At 40.9% G+C, this 14290-nt stretch overlaps 1 protein-coding gene across 1 annotated transcript in view; it reads left to right on the top strand.

Annotated features, from left to right (window-relative positions):
- Positions 1-233: 233 nt before the first annotated feature.
- The window catches only part of LOC310904656 (uncharacterized protein), a 42599-nt gene continuing 28542 nt past the window's right edge, over positions 234-14290 (top strand). Inside the window, exons 1-8 of the mRNA XM_083849718.1 lie at positions 234-785; positions 3905-4004; positions 4471-4616; positions 5039-5326; positions 6747-7097; positions 9591-9727; positions 10430-12822; positions 12923-13089. Of these exons, the coding sequence (XP_083705844.1) occupies positions 12801-12822; positions 12923-13089 (189 nt within the window). The 5' untranslated portion in view covers positions 234-785; positions 3905-4004; positions 4471-4616; ... (2 more) ...; positions 9591-9727; positions 10430-12800. The remainder of the gene's footprint in view (positions 786-3904; positions 4005-4470; positions 4617-5038; positions 5327-6746; positions 7098-9590; positions 9728-10429; positions 12823-12922; positions 13090-14290) is intronic.

Below are 14290 nucleotides of genomic sequence, written 5' to 3'. Positions count from 1 at the left end.
GCCTTTTATTAGGGGTTGAAGTTTTGGAAAAGTGTCAAAAACACCACTAAAATAGAAATGCTTCATTACTATAAACTCACTCTTTCCTGCTTTGCAGATGAGACCTGGGGAAAAATATGTTTGTTTGTTTTGCTCAAAAGAAACATTTACTGAGATCATTAAGTTATAACCTCAGATTTACTGCGAGTTTTCTCCTGAACTATTGAAACACCAAAATCACAGAATAGAAGAAAATAAAGTGTTAGAGACAGTAAGATGTCTAAAATGATGTGACTTTTAAAGAACTAGTGAACACCCAGGAGTTAGGTATTAGTAGTAACACACATGGTAGTTAGGTGCTCATCTGCAAGGCCACATTGGGAACAGAGGATGGCAGCGGAGATAAACCCCAGAGATATGAACAGGTCCATGAAAGGAGAGGGGACTGGATGCTCACAGATGGAAGGACATTAGAATCACTGAGCATCAGCTTGGGGAGAGGTTGTGTTACTGTCAAGAGAGACAGAATGCTGAAGATTTGCTTGCGTGGTCCATAGAAATTAGTTCTAATGATATATAGTTTAGTTTCTCTTTTACATTTTCAGTTCATAAAGCTTGGAAAATGTGTTGAACATTTGAAAATGCTGCATGATGCCACACAGAGACCTCTAGCAGCCTGCACGAAGGTTGTGGCACTGGGCTCCGAGATGTCGACCTTCTGCAGAAGGTCATAGCCGGTCCCACCTGCACATCACATCATCTCCAGTGGACTCATACCTATGGAAATTTTCAGTTTCTTGAGCTGGGTGAGCATGTTTTTGAAGTCATGCTTCTGATGCTGAGGTTCACTTACGTGTGCACTTATGCTCACTTATTGTCTGTTCCAATAAGTTTCCTCACTTCACATAAAATTAATTCTCTGTAACATTAGACCTACCAAAAAAAAAATATCAAATAAGCCTCCAGTGAAGCAACACAATTGAATTTAAATATCCATAAAACATTATTTAAAACTCCTACCTGGGTCTAACAATTTGTGAAATTTAATGGAGAACAAACATCATGAAGAAATCTCTTATCTTGCTACTCAGTAAGTGGTTTCTTTTAAAGAGCCCCTAGTTACACAGCAGTGACATACCAGTACATGCCACCAGACTATTTTTTCTGTTTTTATAATTATAGTACCCAACTTTATATCAGGTACATAGCTTAATGTTTTGTCAGCAATGCTTCTATTTATTTTTTTATATTATTATTTATTATTTTTTATTTTTTATTTTACTGTTAGCTTTGCAGATGTCCAGTCAGTTATGTCTGAGAAGTAAATCAGTTCATAACCTGATAGTAAGTACTGTGCCACAAATAGAAATGTAAACGTTGCTCTGAAACTCCAAGATTTTTTCCATTTCCAAAATAGAAAGTGGCAAACAGTTTAAACTTCTAATCACATTTTGTACATTTTATTTAAATTTCCAGCTATGTTTCATTATAAGACTTGGGAAAATATTTTGTAACAAGGCAATAGTTCTGATAATAAGTGAAATGAAGTTATCACAAAAAAAAAACTTAACAATTATCCTTCCCACCCAAACCTTTTCTTAGAAGCCCTATTAGAAATGTTTAATGGCATTTTACTCCCACTGCTGCCAAAGAGAGTTTTATCATTGACTTAAAGGGAAGCAAAGTTTAACTCTTTAATTTTTGCATTAGCAGAGAGGAACAGTTCAATAGTTAGTGGATTTTGGACTTAACCATAGCTGTTGCAAATAAGCCTGGTACCATTTAACCCGAACTGAGCTGATCCCAGTTCACCCCATTTAAGTTCTCATCCTCTGCCTGCAATTCCCTGAAAAATCACTGCCAAGGTGTCATCATGATGCAATGGGAAAAAAAAAAATCCAGTGATTGTAAAGAAATTGCTATAGTCTGCTGCAGGCAATGCGCAGCCTGAAACGCGATAGTCATGGTCCTGACACAATGCCGACGGGAAGCCAGGAGCTGTCAGAAAGGTCAGAATTTCAATAACATGTCTGTGCATTTAGTGCTCGTTGCATTCTCTTGTCCTGCTCCATTTCCTTTTCATGCCCCTTTCTAGCATATGCATCCTCTCGACAGAATTTCCTGGACAAAAATGTAGTGAGTAAATAAATGAGGAAAGTTTCAAAGCCAGAAATCTCCTTCAAAACCTTATGGAAAGAGGTATATTTTGGAGCATAAAGATAGTTATGGCCCACTGAGCTCTCCCGAGCAGCACTCCTTTCTACTTTGAAAAGTTTGTACTTTTGCTTTTTCTAAAATAATTTGCTAAAGCCCTTCTTATCTTCTCTGTACTTGCCAGTTCTGCTTACAGATGTTGCATAAAATGAAGTGCTTACAAAGTGGGATTGGCTAGGTTTAGGTCTGAAATTTAGTCCTCTATACCTAACAATTTAAGAGTTGTTCTCTGGTTTGTGACTGCAAAATTATATAGACCCAAGTGCAAACTAGATGAGAACTGGTGTCCTGAGTTTATCCAAGTAGCCGGTGCCTGGGGAATCGAGTTGTGGACATTCAGTCCAGTGCTGTAAGTCCTACTTCTGAGCAGATTGCTGATCTTTACTTTCCGCTTATGGACCCCTAAAATATTACCAGCAGAGAGGAGGATTCCTGTATAACCATCAGCCTCTGAGAAAGGGCTTGATTTTCACAACTACCTTTGCAGTCTTTTTGGATGCACATATACGATTCCATTCAGTTTGAAATGTTTAATGGCTTATTTGAAACTGGCTGCTTGCTATTTGTTTTTGCCTTTAAGGAAATGTTTCTTTGAGTACAACAATTAATAAATATTTAACAAATAGAGAAATACCCCCAAGTCAGCATCCACAGCCAGTCATTCCAAGCAACCTTTGCTTTTAGATACGCCATTTCTACAGCCTCTTTGTTAAGGCATTCATGTTTTCAAGCCTGTTGTCCACTCTGAGAAGGCACACTGATGTTCTGGTTGCAATTCATCACTGATTGTATCTGAGCCTTTCTTATTCCAGCAGATAAAACAACTACCAGAGGCTGCATGTCTCTCTTAGCAGGCCTTTCTGCTGGAAATGCAGTAGTTCTTTTCTTCCATGGAGTTCTTTAAGAATGAGGAATTATTCACAGCTGCTGGATTTATGAACTGGACACAGCAACTGCATGCTCTGTATAGCCTAAAAATGAAGCTAACTTTGACTTTCAGTTTGTTTCTTAGCAAATCAGCCATGTGTATTCCCAGCAGGACTGCTGGAGAGAAACAGTGTCCAGTGTGTTCTGGCCCTGTGTAATCTGCATTTCTAATTAAGGCTATTCGTAAGTCTACTTATCTGACATGTGCAAAGAGCAAATAATAAAGCAGTGAGAAACCAGCAATCTGCAATGAAACCTTTGTTTTAAATTCCTTCTTTTATCTCTCCCTCATATAAATGCCGCGTGCCTGTCACACAAAGGATGCCTTGACAATGGTATCCGCGGCTGCAGAGGCTCGTGGCACTTTTGGTTGTTCTGATCTGCTTTCTATCTCCAGACCCTTCTCTAGGGAGTTACACACTTGGACGCCATGCATTTGATCAGAAATGGCTCTGAGCGCTTCCAGATCCTGTTGATTTACATGGGATTTGGGGTCGTTCAGCACCTTGCAGGGCTGGGACCCTGCTGCAGCTAGGAGTTGATTCAGCTTTTAATTGTACTTTCACCTTGGAGCCCAACATGGCTGGTTCAGGAGCTGTGCTGAAGCACAACCATGTTCAAAACAATGGCTTTTTAAGTTACTCACTTGTGGTGTCTTGAGTCTTTGGTATCTCATCTCTATCAGGAGAAGGGCTGGATTTTAAAGCTTTTAAAACAGCTTATACCTTCAGCATTTTCTCTGATAATTTATCCTGTTTTGCAAATAACCTCTGCTTTCACTCAGCTGGAGCCTCACCGAGGAGCAGAGTTTCTTCTACCCACTGTGCCACCCTTTCTGCTTGATACCTTGGAAGCTGACTTGGGCTCCGGTGTTTGCTGACAAGGTACTATGTTTTCAGTGAAGCCTCTTTCTGGGAGAGAAAGTCATCCAGCCTGCCCCACTGATCATCAGGCTGGGTACCTTTGTTTGGGAACTACTCAGAAGAAAGGGGAGAAATGGTGTGGAAACCGAATCTCCAAAGGTATAAAATATTAAGGGAAAGGTTAAAGGAAATAGTACCACCTCCCTGGGATGTGGGGTACTGATATTTCCTCTAGGAGTTTATCAGAATCTGTTGCTTCAGGAAAGAATTTAATGGCATTAGAAAACATTAGGAAATGTCATTTTGCTGATCTTTCAATTTTTGATATGTAGCTATAAAGGAAAACTTTTCCAAGTGTTTTAACCCAACATCATCGTGCTGCATAGGGGGAAACTGAGGGGCTGACTTTTCATCTTTTCTATAACAATGTAAATGTGCAGGTAAATTTTATTGTTTATTTTCTAATTTACTTTTCCAATGCTGATAGAGTACAAATCTTGAAGGTGTGCTGGTAGAGGACTACTCTGTAACACCACAACTTCCCTGCGCATCCATCTGTTGGATTTAGACAAGACTTCATTTCAGAGGGGATTGGTTTAGATCTTGAGACTTCTGCTGTTTCTGTCAATAAAGGTACAACCTGCAATGTTAGATCACAGTTCTAGTACACAGAGCTTTGTTACTATGACAATTTGTTCTGAAACCCCACTATTCTGTCTTTCTCAGGTACCTCATCTAAAATGGTGTGTCTCCTGTACTCAGAAGTCACAACAGGCTTGTCTAAATCATGGATTGCTTTAAGAAAGCAAAAAAATTTAAAGCTCTCCGAGGCTTTTTTTTAGGCTTCTTCTCACTGCTGAACTTGCAGCAGTCCCTTCTTTCTGTTTTTCATGATTTCTCCACTGTTCTCTTGCTGAGATGTTTGTACTGTTTCTTGCTTTTAGAAACCAGTGCTAAAAAAAAAAAAAAAAAAAAAAGTCTTGTTATATATAACCACAAGAACTTGGCAATAATTTATTTTTCCTTCAAAATTAGCATCATCTTTTCATATACAGGTTTTCTCAGATTTCTTTTGCTTGAGGAAGGACTCTGGAGCTTTGTTTTTGCTGGGCATAATAGAAGATATAGAAGATAAAAGAAGAGAGAAACGGTGGCCCACTGCTGCGACTGGGGAACCTAGTCCTTCCCTTGGTCTACCAAGTGAGTCAGTGATGAACAGATGGATGGATGAGCTTACTCTCGTGACCAGATGGAGGCAGGTTGGAGCTGGGGCGCGTGATCTTGAATGGTCTCCTCTGTGAAGAGACGGGGAACATAACTGGAAGGGAGGACTCAGAAAAGAGGTAAAGAATCTCTGAAGTGGGTAATCTTTATCCCATTTGGGCTGTTTTGTCTCCTCATCTTTGCGTTGCTCTGCCCATCTTTCTTTTTTGTTGCAATTGAGGTGTGCCATGGACATCTCCAGTTGTACCTTTCAGGGTTTCTGCTGCCTTTGGCACTACGTTTTGCAGAACTGCTTGGTGAACAGGATCAGAGATCCATTTCAATCATTTCTCACCTCCCACCTCTTTCCCTGGGTTAAAATTCAGCAAGGTCTCATTCCTGCTTTGATTCATAGCCTGGAAGACAAGAACACAGCTGGGGGCTGCAATATGCAACAGGTATGGGAAGGAAGGGAAATGCTTTATGCTGCTCTTGTCACTAAAAATAGATCTGTAGAAATCCTCAAGAGTAAATACAAATAAGAAAGAGTAGAACCAAATCTTTTCTTTTTTTTTTTTTTTTTTTTTGCTAGCCACAGAGGAATAAATGTGTTATGGGCACACACGCACTTCACAATCCCAGACTGCAACATGCAGCTTTTATTTTAAATATGATCTTAGAATAACAACTTGTAAAATGAGAATTTCCTGCTTCTCTCAGTCCTTGCAGAGGCCTAAACCAAGGTCAAAGACATCCCGTCTGTGACCCTTGGGTTAGGAAGATCAGACCTGAGCAAGTCTCACCTACTGCGTGAGAACAGTGACAACCCACCTACCTCACCCATCGGAGGCTGTGAGAATGAACGCACGGGGGTAAAGTGCTTTGAGATCCTCAGACTGGGAAAGGTCAGGAGAGCATCGCCATCTCTTTCAGGAGCTCCAACACCAAGGGGAAAAATAAATCACACAAAACCTTAAATAGGAAACCGCAGCAGCTGTCAGATTAAATCTGTTACAAGTGCATTCCACTGCCTCGCTGAACAGTGTTTTATTTCACACCTCAAAATGTGAGCCCCTGTGCCATGGACTTGCTCCTTTTTCCCTATTCCCCCTAGATGACTTAACAAGCTGAAAGTGCAGCTGGAAATTAATGCTTCCTGTCTTTTTAAATAATGTGACATTGAAATCCCAGTATTTAATGCGTTGGCATTTAACATGCCACAATATTTCAGTTACTTTGCGCTGGTTGGGGTGCAGAAGTGTTATTACAGCTGTTCAGAAATTCTGACAAAGAGGTGCATTTCTCTTTTTTTTTTTCCCTCCACTATGTCCCACCATAATTGCTTTTTGCTGCATCTCTGAACCGTAACCATGGCGATCCGCCACATTCATCAGAGGACCCTCTTGTTGTTTTGCTTGTGCAAATGTAAGAAGAGGGGGGGAAAGCAAGAAAAAAAGAAAGGGGGCATAAAATATTTGTGGAACTTTCCCAAAAAGCAGTGTTTTTTTTTTCCTTCTTCTTCTTTTTTCCCCTTTTCTTTTTTTTCTCTCCTAATGACAGAAGCTGCATTGGAGAAGTGGCCTGGCCTAAACACCAAGGACTTGTTCATAGCCTAAAAAAAGGGAGAGGAGGAGTCTGGTTTTGGAGGTGTCACTCTTTGTGGAAAACAGACTTAGATAACTGGAGCTTTCAAGCCGTTCCCCCCTGAAAGGAGGAATTGTTTTAAGTAGAAGGGGCAGAAAAGGTTGACCCTTTTCCACTTCTGTCTGACAACAAACTGGTCCTTGTTTGGAGAACAAGTTAATGTGGAACATCATTACCATATTAAAGTTGTGCCATTTCTGACTGGGAAGAAGAAACTGCCTGGCTTTGGACAAGGATTTCGAGCTGACCTTTCTCTGGGCTTGCAGGGTAGGTTGTCTGCTACTCATGTCATGGGCAGAGAGGAAGAAGAGATGCAGAAATCAATAGCTGTGGTGGGGCTATGAAGGGGAAATGCAATGCTCTAGCCAATTCCATCAGCCGCTGTTAGTGGATTCTCCAGGACATAATTAAAGAAAACTCATCAGTGGTTCTTAGAGCTTCCGTTTGGGATCCTGTAGTGTAGACCATGAGCATGGCATAATTTCTACTGTCCAGTATGTCGGGTGAGATGGCTGGAGGTGAGGGTTTAGAGCCCTGTAAAACCTAGCTGTTCTTTCCTGAGGAGATCTACGAGCCCCTCAACATGTGTTCATGTTGATCTAGTTGCAGAAGAGATTTGTCCCCCTGTACAGCTAATACAGCTTATTTTCACAGAGTGTGAACAACTATGTGAGATTTCCCTATCCTTCAATGTGAGAGCAAGGCAGGGCGTGATGAAGCAGCTGTGCTCTGGACCCTATGCCAGCACGCACCAGGTGATCTTGAGACATTCCCCAAATGTCCTTGCTGTGGCAGTCACCTGTGGCAGTACCCGACTGCCTTGTAAAGCAGTGACTTGAAATAAATCCTCATCTGAATTAATAATCCAATGTCCCAAGGCTGTTAGATGCTATGGTCAAGGACTAGGATTTGTTTAGGTTTTACAGCATTTGTCACGGGGGCTCTGATCACTGGGACTTCAGAGCAGCAACAGGCAGCTGCTGACTCAATTAATCCTAAAGTCCAGCTTGAAACTCCTTCGTTCAGAGTCCTCTTGTGCTCCTGTTCTGCAACAGTGGGTAGCACTCATCAACAGTGCACATGGAGCCATGGCAATTAGAGGGGTTTCTAACCCTCCTTTCCCTAGCAGCCAGCTAGGCCTCTGCCATCACTACCTTCCTCACTAGCAGTACTGGTGGAGTACAACCTATGTGCATATCTCCAGCACCCCAATTTGAAGTTAGGGACATCACCAACACATCCAGCCCATGTTGGTGACTTCAGTCAGTTCGCTGGACCACGTGTGGTGCTGTCTGAGGCAGGGGCATGCATCTCCTCCTGCCAGCAGCACGGAAACCCTGGAGGAGGAAGGTTCCTCAGGCAAAGCTACTTATTGAAATGCCTCAGATTGGGCATTTGCAGGAGAGGCAGAGCCACCAGAGCATTGCTCAGTGACCTGAGATGTATTTGGTTGGAAAATGTCTGGTTCTGTTCTCGTCTGGGAGCCATTTGATCCGTCCCCAAAGACGCGGTGTAGCAGAGGGCCTGGGGCCCTCCCATGGGTGACAGTGGATACACTGGGGTCTGCAGAGCAAAATGGGTTGTCGACAAGTCAAAAAGTCTGAGACCCATTTCTAGGTGGGATTGTCAATATAAAACAACAAAGCAAAAAGGACTCCAGGCTAAATGTTAGCAATGATTATTTTTAATGTTATTTTTACTGTTTCTGATGTGTTCTTCAATCTGTCTTGTTGATGTTTATTTTTCCATTTGTGATAAGGGTCATATGTCGTGCCTCCATTGCATCAGGTACTATACAACCATGTACTGTCCTTCCCCCAAATAGTTTACAAAGTCTTTCTATGTGGATAGGTTCTCACTGGCACTGAATTGTGCATGCCCTTTAACAGAAGTTTGGTAGAGGATCTAGGACTACTTCTCTTCTCAAAAGCAGTGAAGAGTTATGAATGTCCTTTATGGAAATAAAATGGGATTTAAAAAAAAAAAAAGTGACATTTTGAAGTATTTTCCATAATTAAAATGTGAAGCTATTCATAATAATTATCAACATCTGAATATTGAATGGTCTGGTTATTAGTATAGTGAATTCTGTTTGTTCCTGGCTTCTTTTCTTCATGTCTGTTCCCTTCTCTTACATAAGGAAAATGTTCTTCCCACTTACTCCCTAAAAATGTTGGCCCTAAATGATGATATCAAAATATCTTCAGATATTTATCAACCTAAATACACAACTTCCAAAATACTCACATTCTCTGCCATATTCAAAAGAAGTGTCTGTACATGGACAAAAGCTCTGTATGCTGCTTGCAGCGTGCAATCAGAAAACAAAGGCAGAACCTTGTTTATGAGCAGGACCTGCACTAAACGCATTTCCAACTATGCTTAATTAGGGATTCACTAAGTAGATGTCTGCAAATGTAGAAACCTATTAGTGAAAAATTCTTATATAAAGCTACTCATGATATAAATACTGAAAAAGGGTAATTTAAACGGTAGTGAGTAAGAAGTGAAATGGCAAGTTTTCATTAAAGAGCTGCCTTCTCTTTTTAGGAAGGAAAACAACACACTGAAAGAGCTGTGTAAGGTCCCACTGGACCACGTGAAATCCCAGCCCGTGAGACTGCAGGAGCTCTGGGAGTACAACTTCTCATCCCAAGCAAAAGGAGTGCAGTACCAGCTGGGCTCGGGAGCTAGCTTTCAAACAGTGCATGCTTACAACCCTGAGGTGCCAATTTAAACTTGGCTTTTTTTTTCCCCCAGACTTGAGCAACGCCTAGAGTCGTCAGTCTCCTGTGGGTGAAAAACGATAAACAGACTCTCAAGGGATGCATCTTGGCGGAGCTAGAAAGGTGCACTTTCCATTTTGCCAATCTCCGAGTGAATTGCTCTGGTATCAGGTAGGTTCTGAGTCACAGATGATTTACTTTTAACTCTGTTTCAGTTGTTGTGGCTGAACGCAGAACGGGGCTCCGTGGGGCCGTTTGGTGGAGCTGCCACAGGCAGAGGAAACTGTTTGAGGTTTCCTTGGAGCAGCATTGCGGTGGTTTGCATGATGAGCACCAGCGACTGTACTGCCAGGTAGAACAAATGGAACTTGGAGCTGAAAATTAAATATTTTTAATTAAAATCCACATCTGCAAGCCACTCGCTGGGAGCCAGGATTTGGCTGCTAAATTATGCTGACACGCTGGGATCACCAGTGTCAGAGACAGTAATCCCAGAGTGTCAGCCAGCAGATCTCGCTGGTTAATATTTAAAAAGCTGCTGGCGCCTGATGGAAACCTTTTTGTGAAATAGTCCATCAAAGCTGATTGTTTCTGCTTGTGAGTAGTGTCGTACGTGGGCAGCCTTGCTGCCCTTTCTGTCTGTGGGGTAAGCCTGGTCTTGATGCTGCCCGGAGGATAGGCTCCAAGATGGCTTTAAGATGTTTTGATGCAATGGCCATCAAATTTGGTGTTATGCCAGCAGTGTGCCATGAGCTAATGTGCGATGGCCTAATTAGACCATCCCCAGAGTTCTTCTAAATTGCTCCACTGCTATTTCAGTGGCTGTGGATAATCTTTCTTGACCACTCTGTCTTTTCTCCCAAATGTTTTTAGGCAGGAGGAAGCTGGGGAGAGATGGTTAATGTGCTGCTATAGCCATCAAGCCAGGGGTTTGTACCCTGTGCGTCCTACTCCACTGCTGGTTTGTGCCCCTCTGCTTCCCAGCTCATCACCTTGCAGCATTGGCCATGGTCCTCAGCTGATCTCCAAGAGCAAGGATGTTGTCTTGGTGTGATCTGAAGACACTCTGGAGCTGGAAACACACCAGGAGAAGTTTCTGTTCATCATCTTTTTTTGCTGTTAATAATGTAACTCTAAATCCATCTCGGGAAATCCTTTTTAATACAGCTGTAGAGACAGGGAAGAGTTAATTGCGTTCCTCTGCTCTGCTCTGTGTACATTATAGGCCATGAGAGAAAGGGTTTGAAGCCTTTTAGCTGGGATTTCAAAGCCAGAGAGTAGAACAGCACGTTTATAGCTGGTTAATATATCTCAGTTCTCATCAGCATTTAGTAACCCCCTACCCTGTCTTTACTGCTTTGTTGTTGTTTATTTTATTTTATTTTTTTAATGCAAACTTATCTAACAGTATGTATTTCATTAAAAAACAAAACAAAACAATACACATCAGAGCTTGCATCCTAACACCTTTTAGCAGGAAAGGAATGATGTCAAGAAACAGATTAAGAAAAAGGAACCAGAAAGGATTTTTGGAAGAGGAAGACTGGAACCTCCTCTTCAGCTCCTAAATTGCAGATTTGGTGTTTGAGTTTGTGTCGACTTACAGGGAGAAACGGGTGGGTAAGAGAGAACTGAGAATTTACTGACTTCAGACACGAAGATCTCCGTAAGACAAATGCTTGTCACCCTCATACATCTTCCCAATCAGTTGGGAAACAAGACTTAATCAGTTGAGACGGTCTGAGCAAATAGGGTTATCTTGCAGCTCTCTAAGAGTGGCCAGATTAATACTTAATTCTGTCGAACAAGAAGTGAAGCCTGGAGAAGGCAGCCTGCCTCGGAGAAGGGTTGCCGTCAGCGCCACAAAGGGGACGATGAAACGCGAGCGGTCAGGTTCACTTTTGTTTAAAATCAATTTCATTTGCTCTATCACAACCTGGTTGTGTTTGTATTTTCAGTAATGGCTGGGAATAATTAATTCTCCTTCATTTAACAGATTCCTTGCTCTCTCATCACTTGAAAGAAACCCCCAAATTATGTTAAAAAATGACTTTCACAACAAATTAACTAGAGATTTAAAACCAGTTGTCGGTGTCCCTTTAAGTCAAATCCTCTTTCTGCTTATAGCACAGATGCATGAAAGAGGAGGATGCTGTTCCTGAGCAAGCGTGGAGGAAGATTGAGTTGTGCGTGGGAGGACAGAACAGGAGAACACTCCAGTTACTTGGGCCACTCCTCCAGCAAATTTAATAAGTATTGTTAGAAAGTACTTTGCAAGGAAAAATAAAGTTAATCTCCTAAGCGTAGTTGAATGATGGGGCTGAGCTGGCAATAATAGTAATTAAGAAAAAAACTTTATTGAAAAAAAGTTGGCTAATTTTCTACACCATTCAGCTTTATTCTGGGGGAAGAGGAGGTAGTGGTTTTTATCACACAGTTTCCGAACTGGATAAATCACCCAATCTATAAGCCATAACAAATCCTTCTTCTGTTCCAGCTTTTTCTGAAGTTATTTTTCCTCCAGAGAGGGAGAATTGTAGCCCCAAACTTGATTCAGAAAGGTCCAGGATATTCAAGCCTTCAAAGGTCATTCAGACACAAACTAAGACAGACCATCTCGCAAGCATATGGGGATTGAGTTCAAAATCAAATCTAGGTAGTACAAATACCCAGAAGAATTTTCTTTCCATTTTCTATTTTGCCCCATCACTCATATATTGTACTATTGAGTTATCTAAAGAAATAAAGCATGTTTATGTTATCTAGGTATATTCAACAAACTTTATTCGGCTCCCAAGAGTTCATCCTTCAGTTCCAGCCTCCATCTAAACTTGGGATGTGTGGATCTGTAAATATGTCAGTGCATCTTTCTACATCCTGTTCCTAGCAATGGCCGATAGCAATACTTCAGTGAAAGGCCAAAACTGAACCCAGAATGTCTCTTAACGTAAAAAATTTCTTTCTTCACTCTTACCCTGGCCCCACCCTCCTGAACCCTGAATACATTTAAGAAGAGTCATAGTAACCTCTTTTAATCTTTAGCTGGTGAAACAAGACAAACTCCCTTAATGTCTTCATAAGTGAGCCATTGCATTCCTGTAATGTATTGGTACCCTTCTTTATACTTGTAACAGTAACTTTGTTCTTAAATACAGGTACCAGAACTAGATGAAATACTCCTACAGGTTTTTACCTTTCAACACCGATATCGTTATTTTTGTTTTTAGTAAAAACTCCTCTACTAATGTATTTCAGCCACTCTTCAGGTAAAAAAAAAAAAAAATATAAATAAATGCTAGATTCTTTTTTTCCTCTGTGGCACTTAATGGATTAAATTTTTCAGAACTATAACTTTCCCTTTTCCAGGGTTTGGTGGATCTTGGGAAGAGTACAGCTGTGGCAATTTCAGTTCGATGAAGCCAGAGGACCCTACACTGTTAATGAAATATTACTCCTTTTCTTGGCATCTCTCCGGTCATTTTCATCGTGACTTGTACTCAAAGCAGGGATGTCTCTGTGCCTGGATGGGACTGGTAAGATGAAGAGAAGTCACAATTCTGTCATAATAATTCTATAACAATATGCTAGGTGATTCCCTCTTAGCCTGTGTTCCTAATGTGTTCTCAAACATAGAGATGAAAAAAGGATTTTCAAACACTGAATGGGAGCGTTGGTTGTCCTCTAAGAACCTTTTGCTACTGAGTTGTGCAAAATTAAAAATCGATTCATGTTGCCTATCAGGTTTCTGAAGAGCCGCAAAATCAGTCGAAGCAAATGCTGGGGACTGTGGATTGCACAGATGGTGCTTCAGTAGCTCCATTGTGGTTTCCTCTGCATCATCAGTTTAGTCCAGTAGGGACTGTCCCAAGTTATCATTCACTTTTAGATCAAAGATCATATTTTTTATATGAAGAACACAATTATAAATAGTTTATAAAGCATTAGTAAATTATTAATAGAGTAGAATACTCAAGTCATGAATAACATGTTATAGATTATTAAAAGCACATCAATTCTAGGGGCGTAGATGAATAAACCTGACTAATAATACACTATTGAACAGCCCATAACAATTGATTTACTCATTATTAATATATCTATTGCTACCTTATTAACTTGTTGTTCACTATGAGATTACCCTGACAGTAAATGATTCTAAAATGATTTTTTTTGAAAAAAAAATTTGGCAAAGCCATTTTTCTAGATGCTGAATTTTGATTGTATTAAAGATAAAACATAAGTATTTTTTGTCCCTTTAATAAATTAAAAAATACATGACTCATTGGTTTTAATGGTTTTCCATAAGCTGTAAGCTTACGAGTAAGCTCCGTAAACTAATAGAGTTAAAGTGCAGGCAGGGGAGTAAATGAAAATAATTACATTCATCTAGGGTTTTGAAAGAAGAAAAATTGACCACTTGTCAGATGGAAGTTAACAGGACTGGTGAAAGCGTTGTCTCTGTGTAAAGTCATCGGTGGTAAGCCTGGGATATACATCTCTCTTGGTAGAAGATATTATCTGAGTGTAGCTTTGGGATGACAGTGGGCAAGGACAGTGTAGGGGGAACGTCAGGAAATGTTTCCTGGCAGCAAGGTCTGTCAGGCTGTGGGATGATCTCCCTGGAGAAACGTCGGAAGTCCTGTCGTTCGAGTCAATTAGAGGGTAGTCTAGACAAATACCCACAAGGATATTCTCCTAAGGACCAGCCTTGTAGCTGGGGAGGGAAATGACATG

This window comes from Anser anser, assembly GCF_964211835.1.
Source record: "Anser anser genome assembly, chromosome: 10".
NCBI lineage: Eukaryota > Metazoa > Chordata > Aves > Anseriformes > Anatidae > Anser > Anser anser.
The sequence above is the reverse complement of the archived record's forward strand: the minus strand, read 5'-3'. Positions and strand labels throughout refer to the sequence as shown.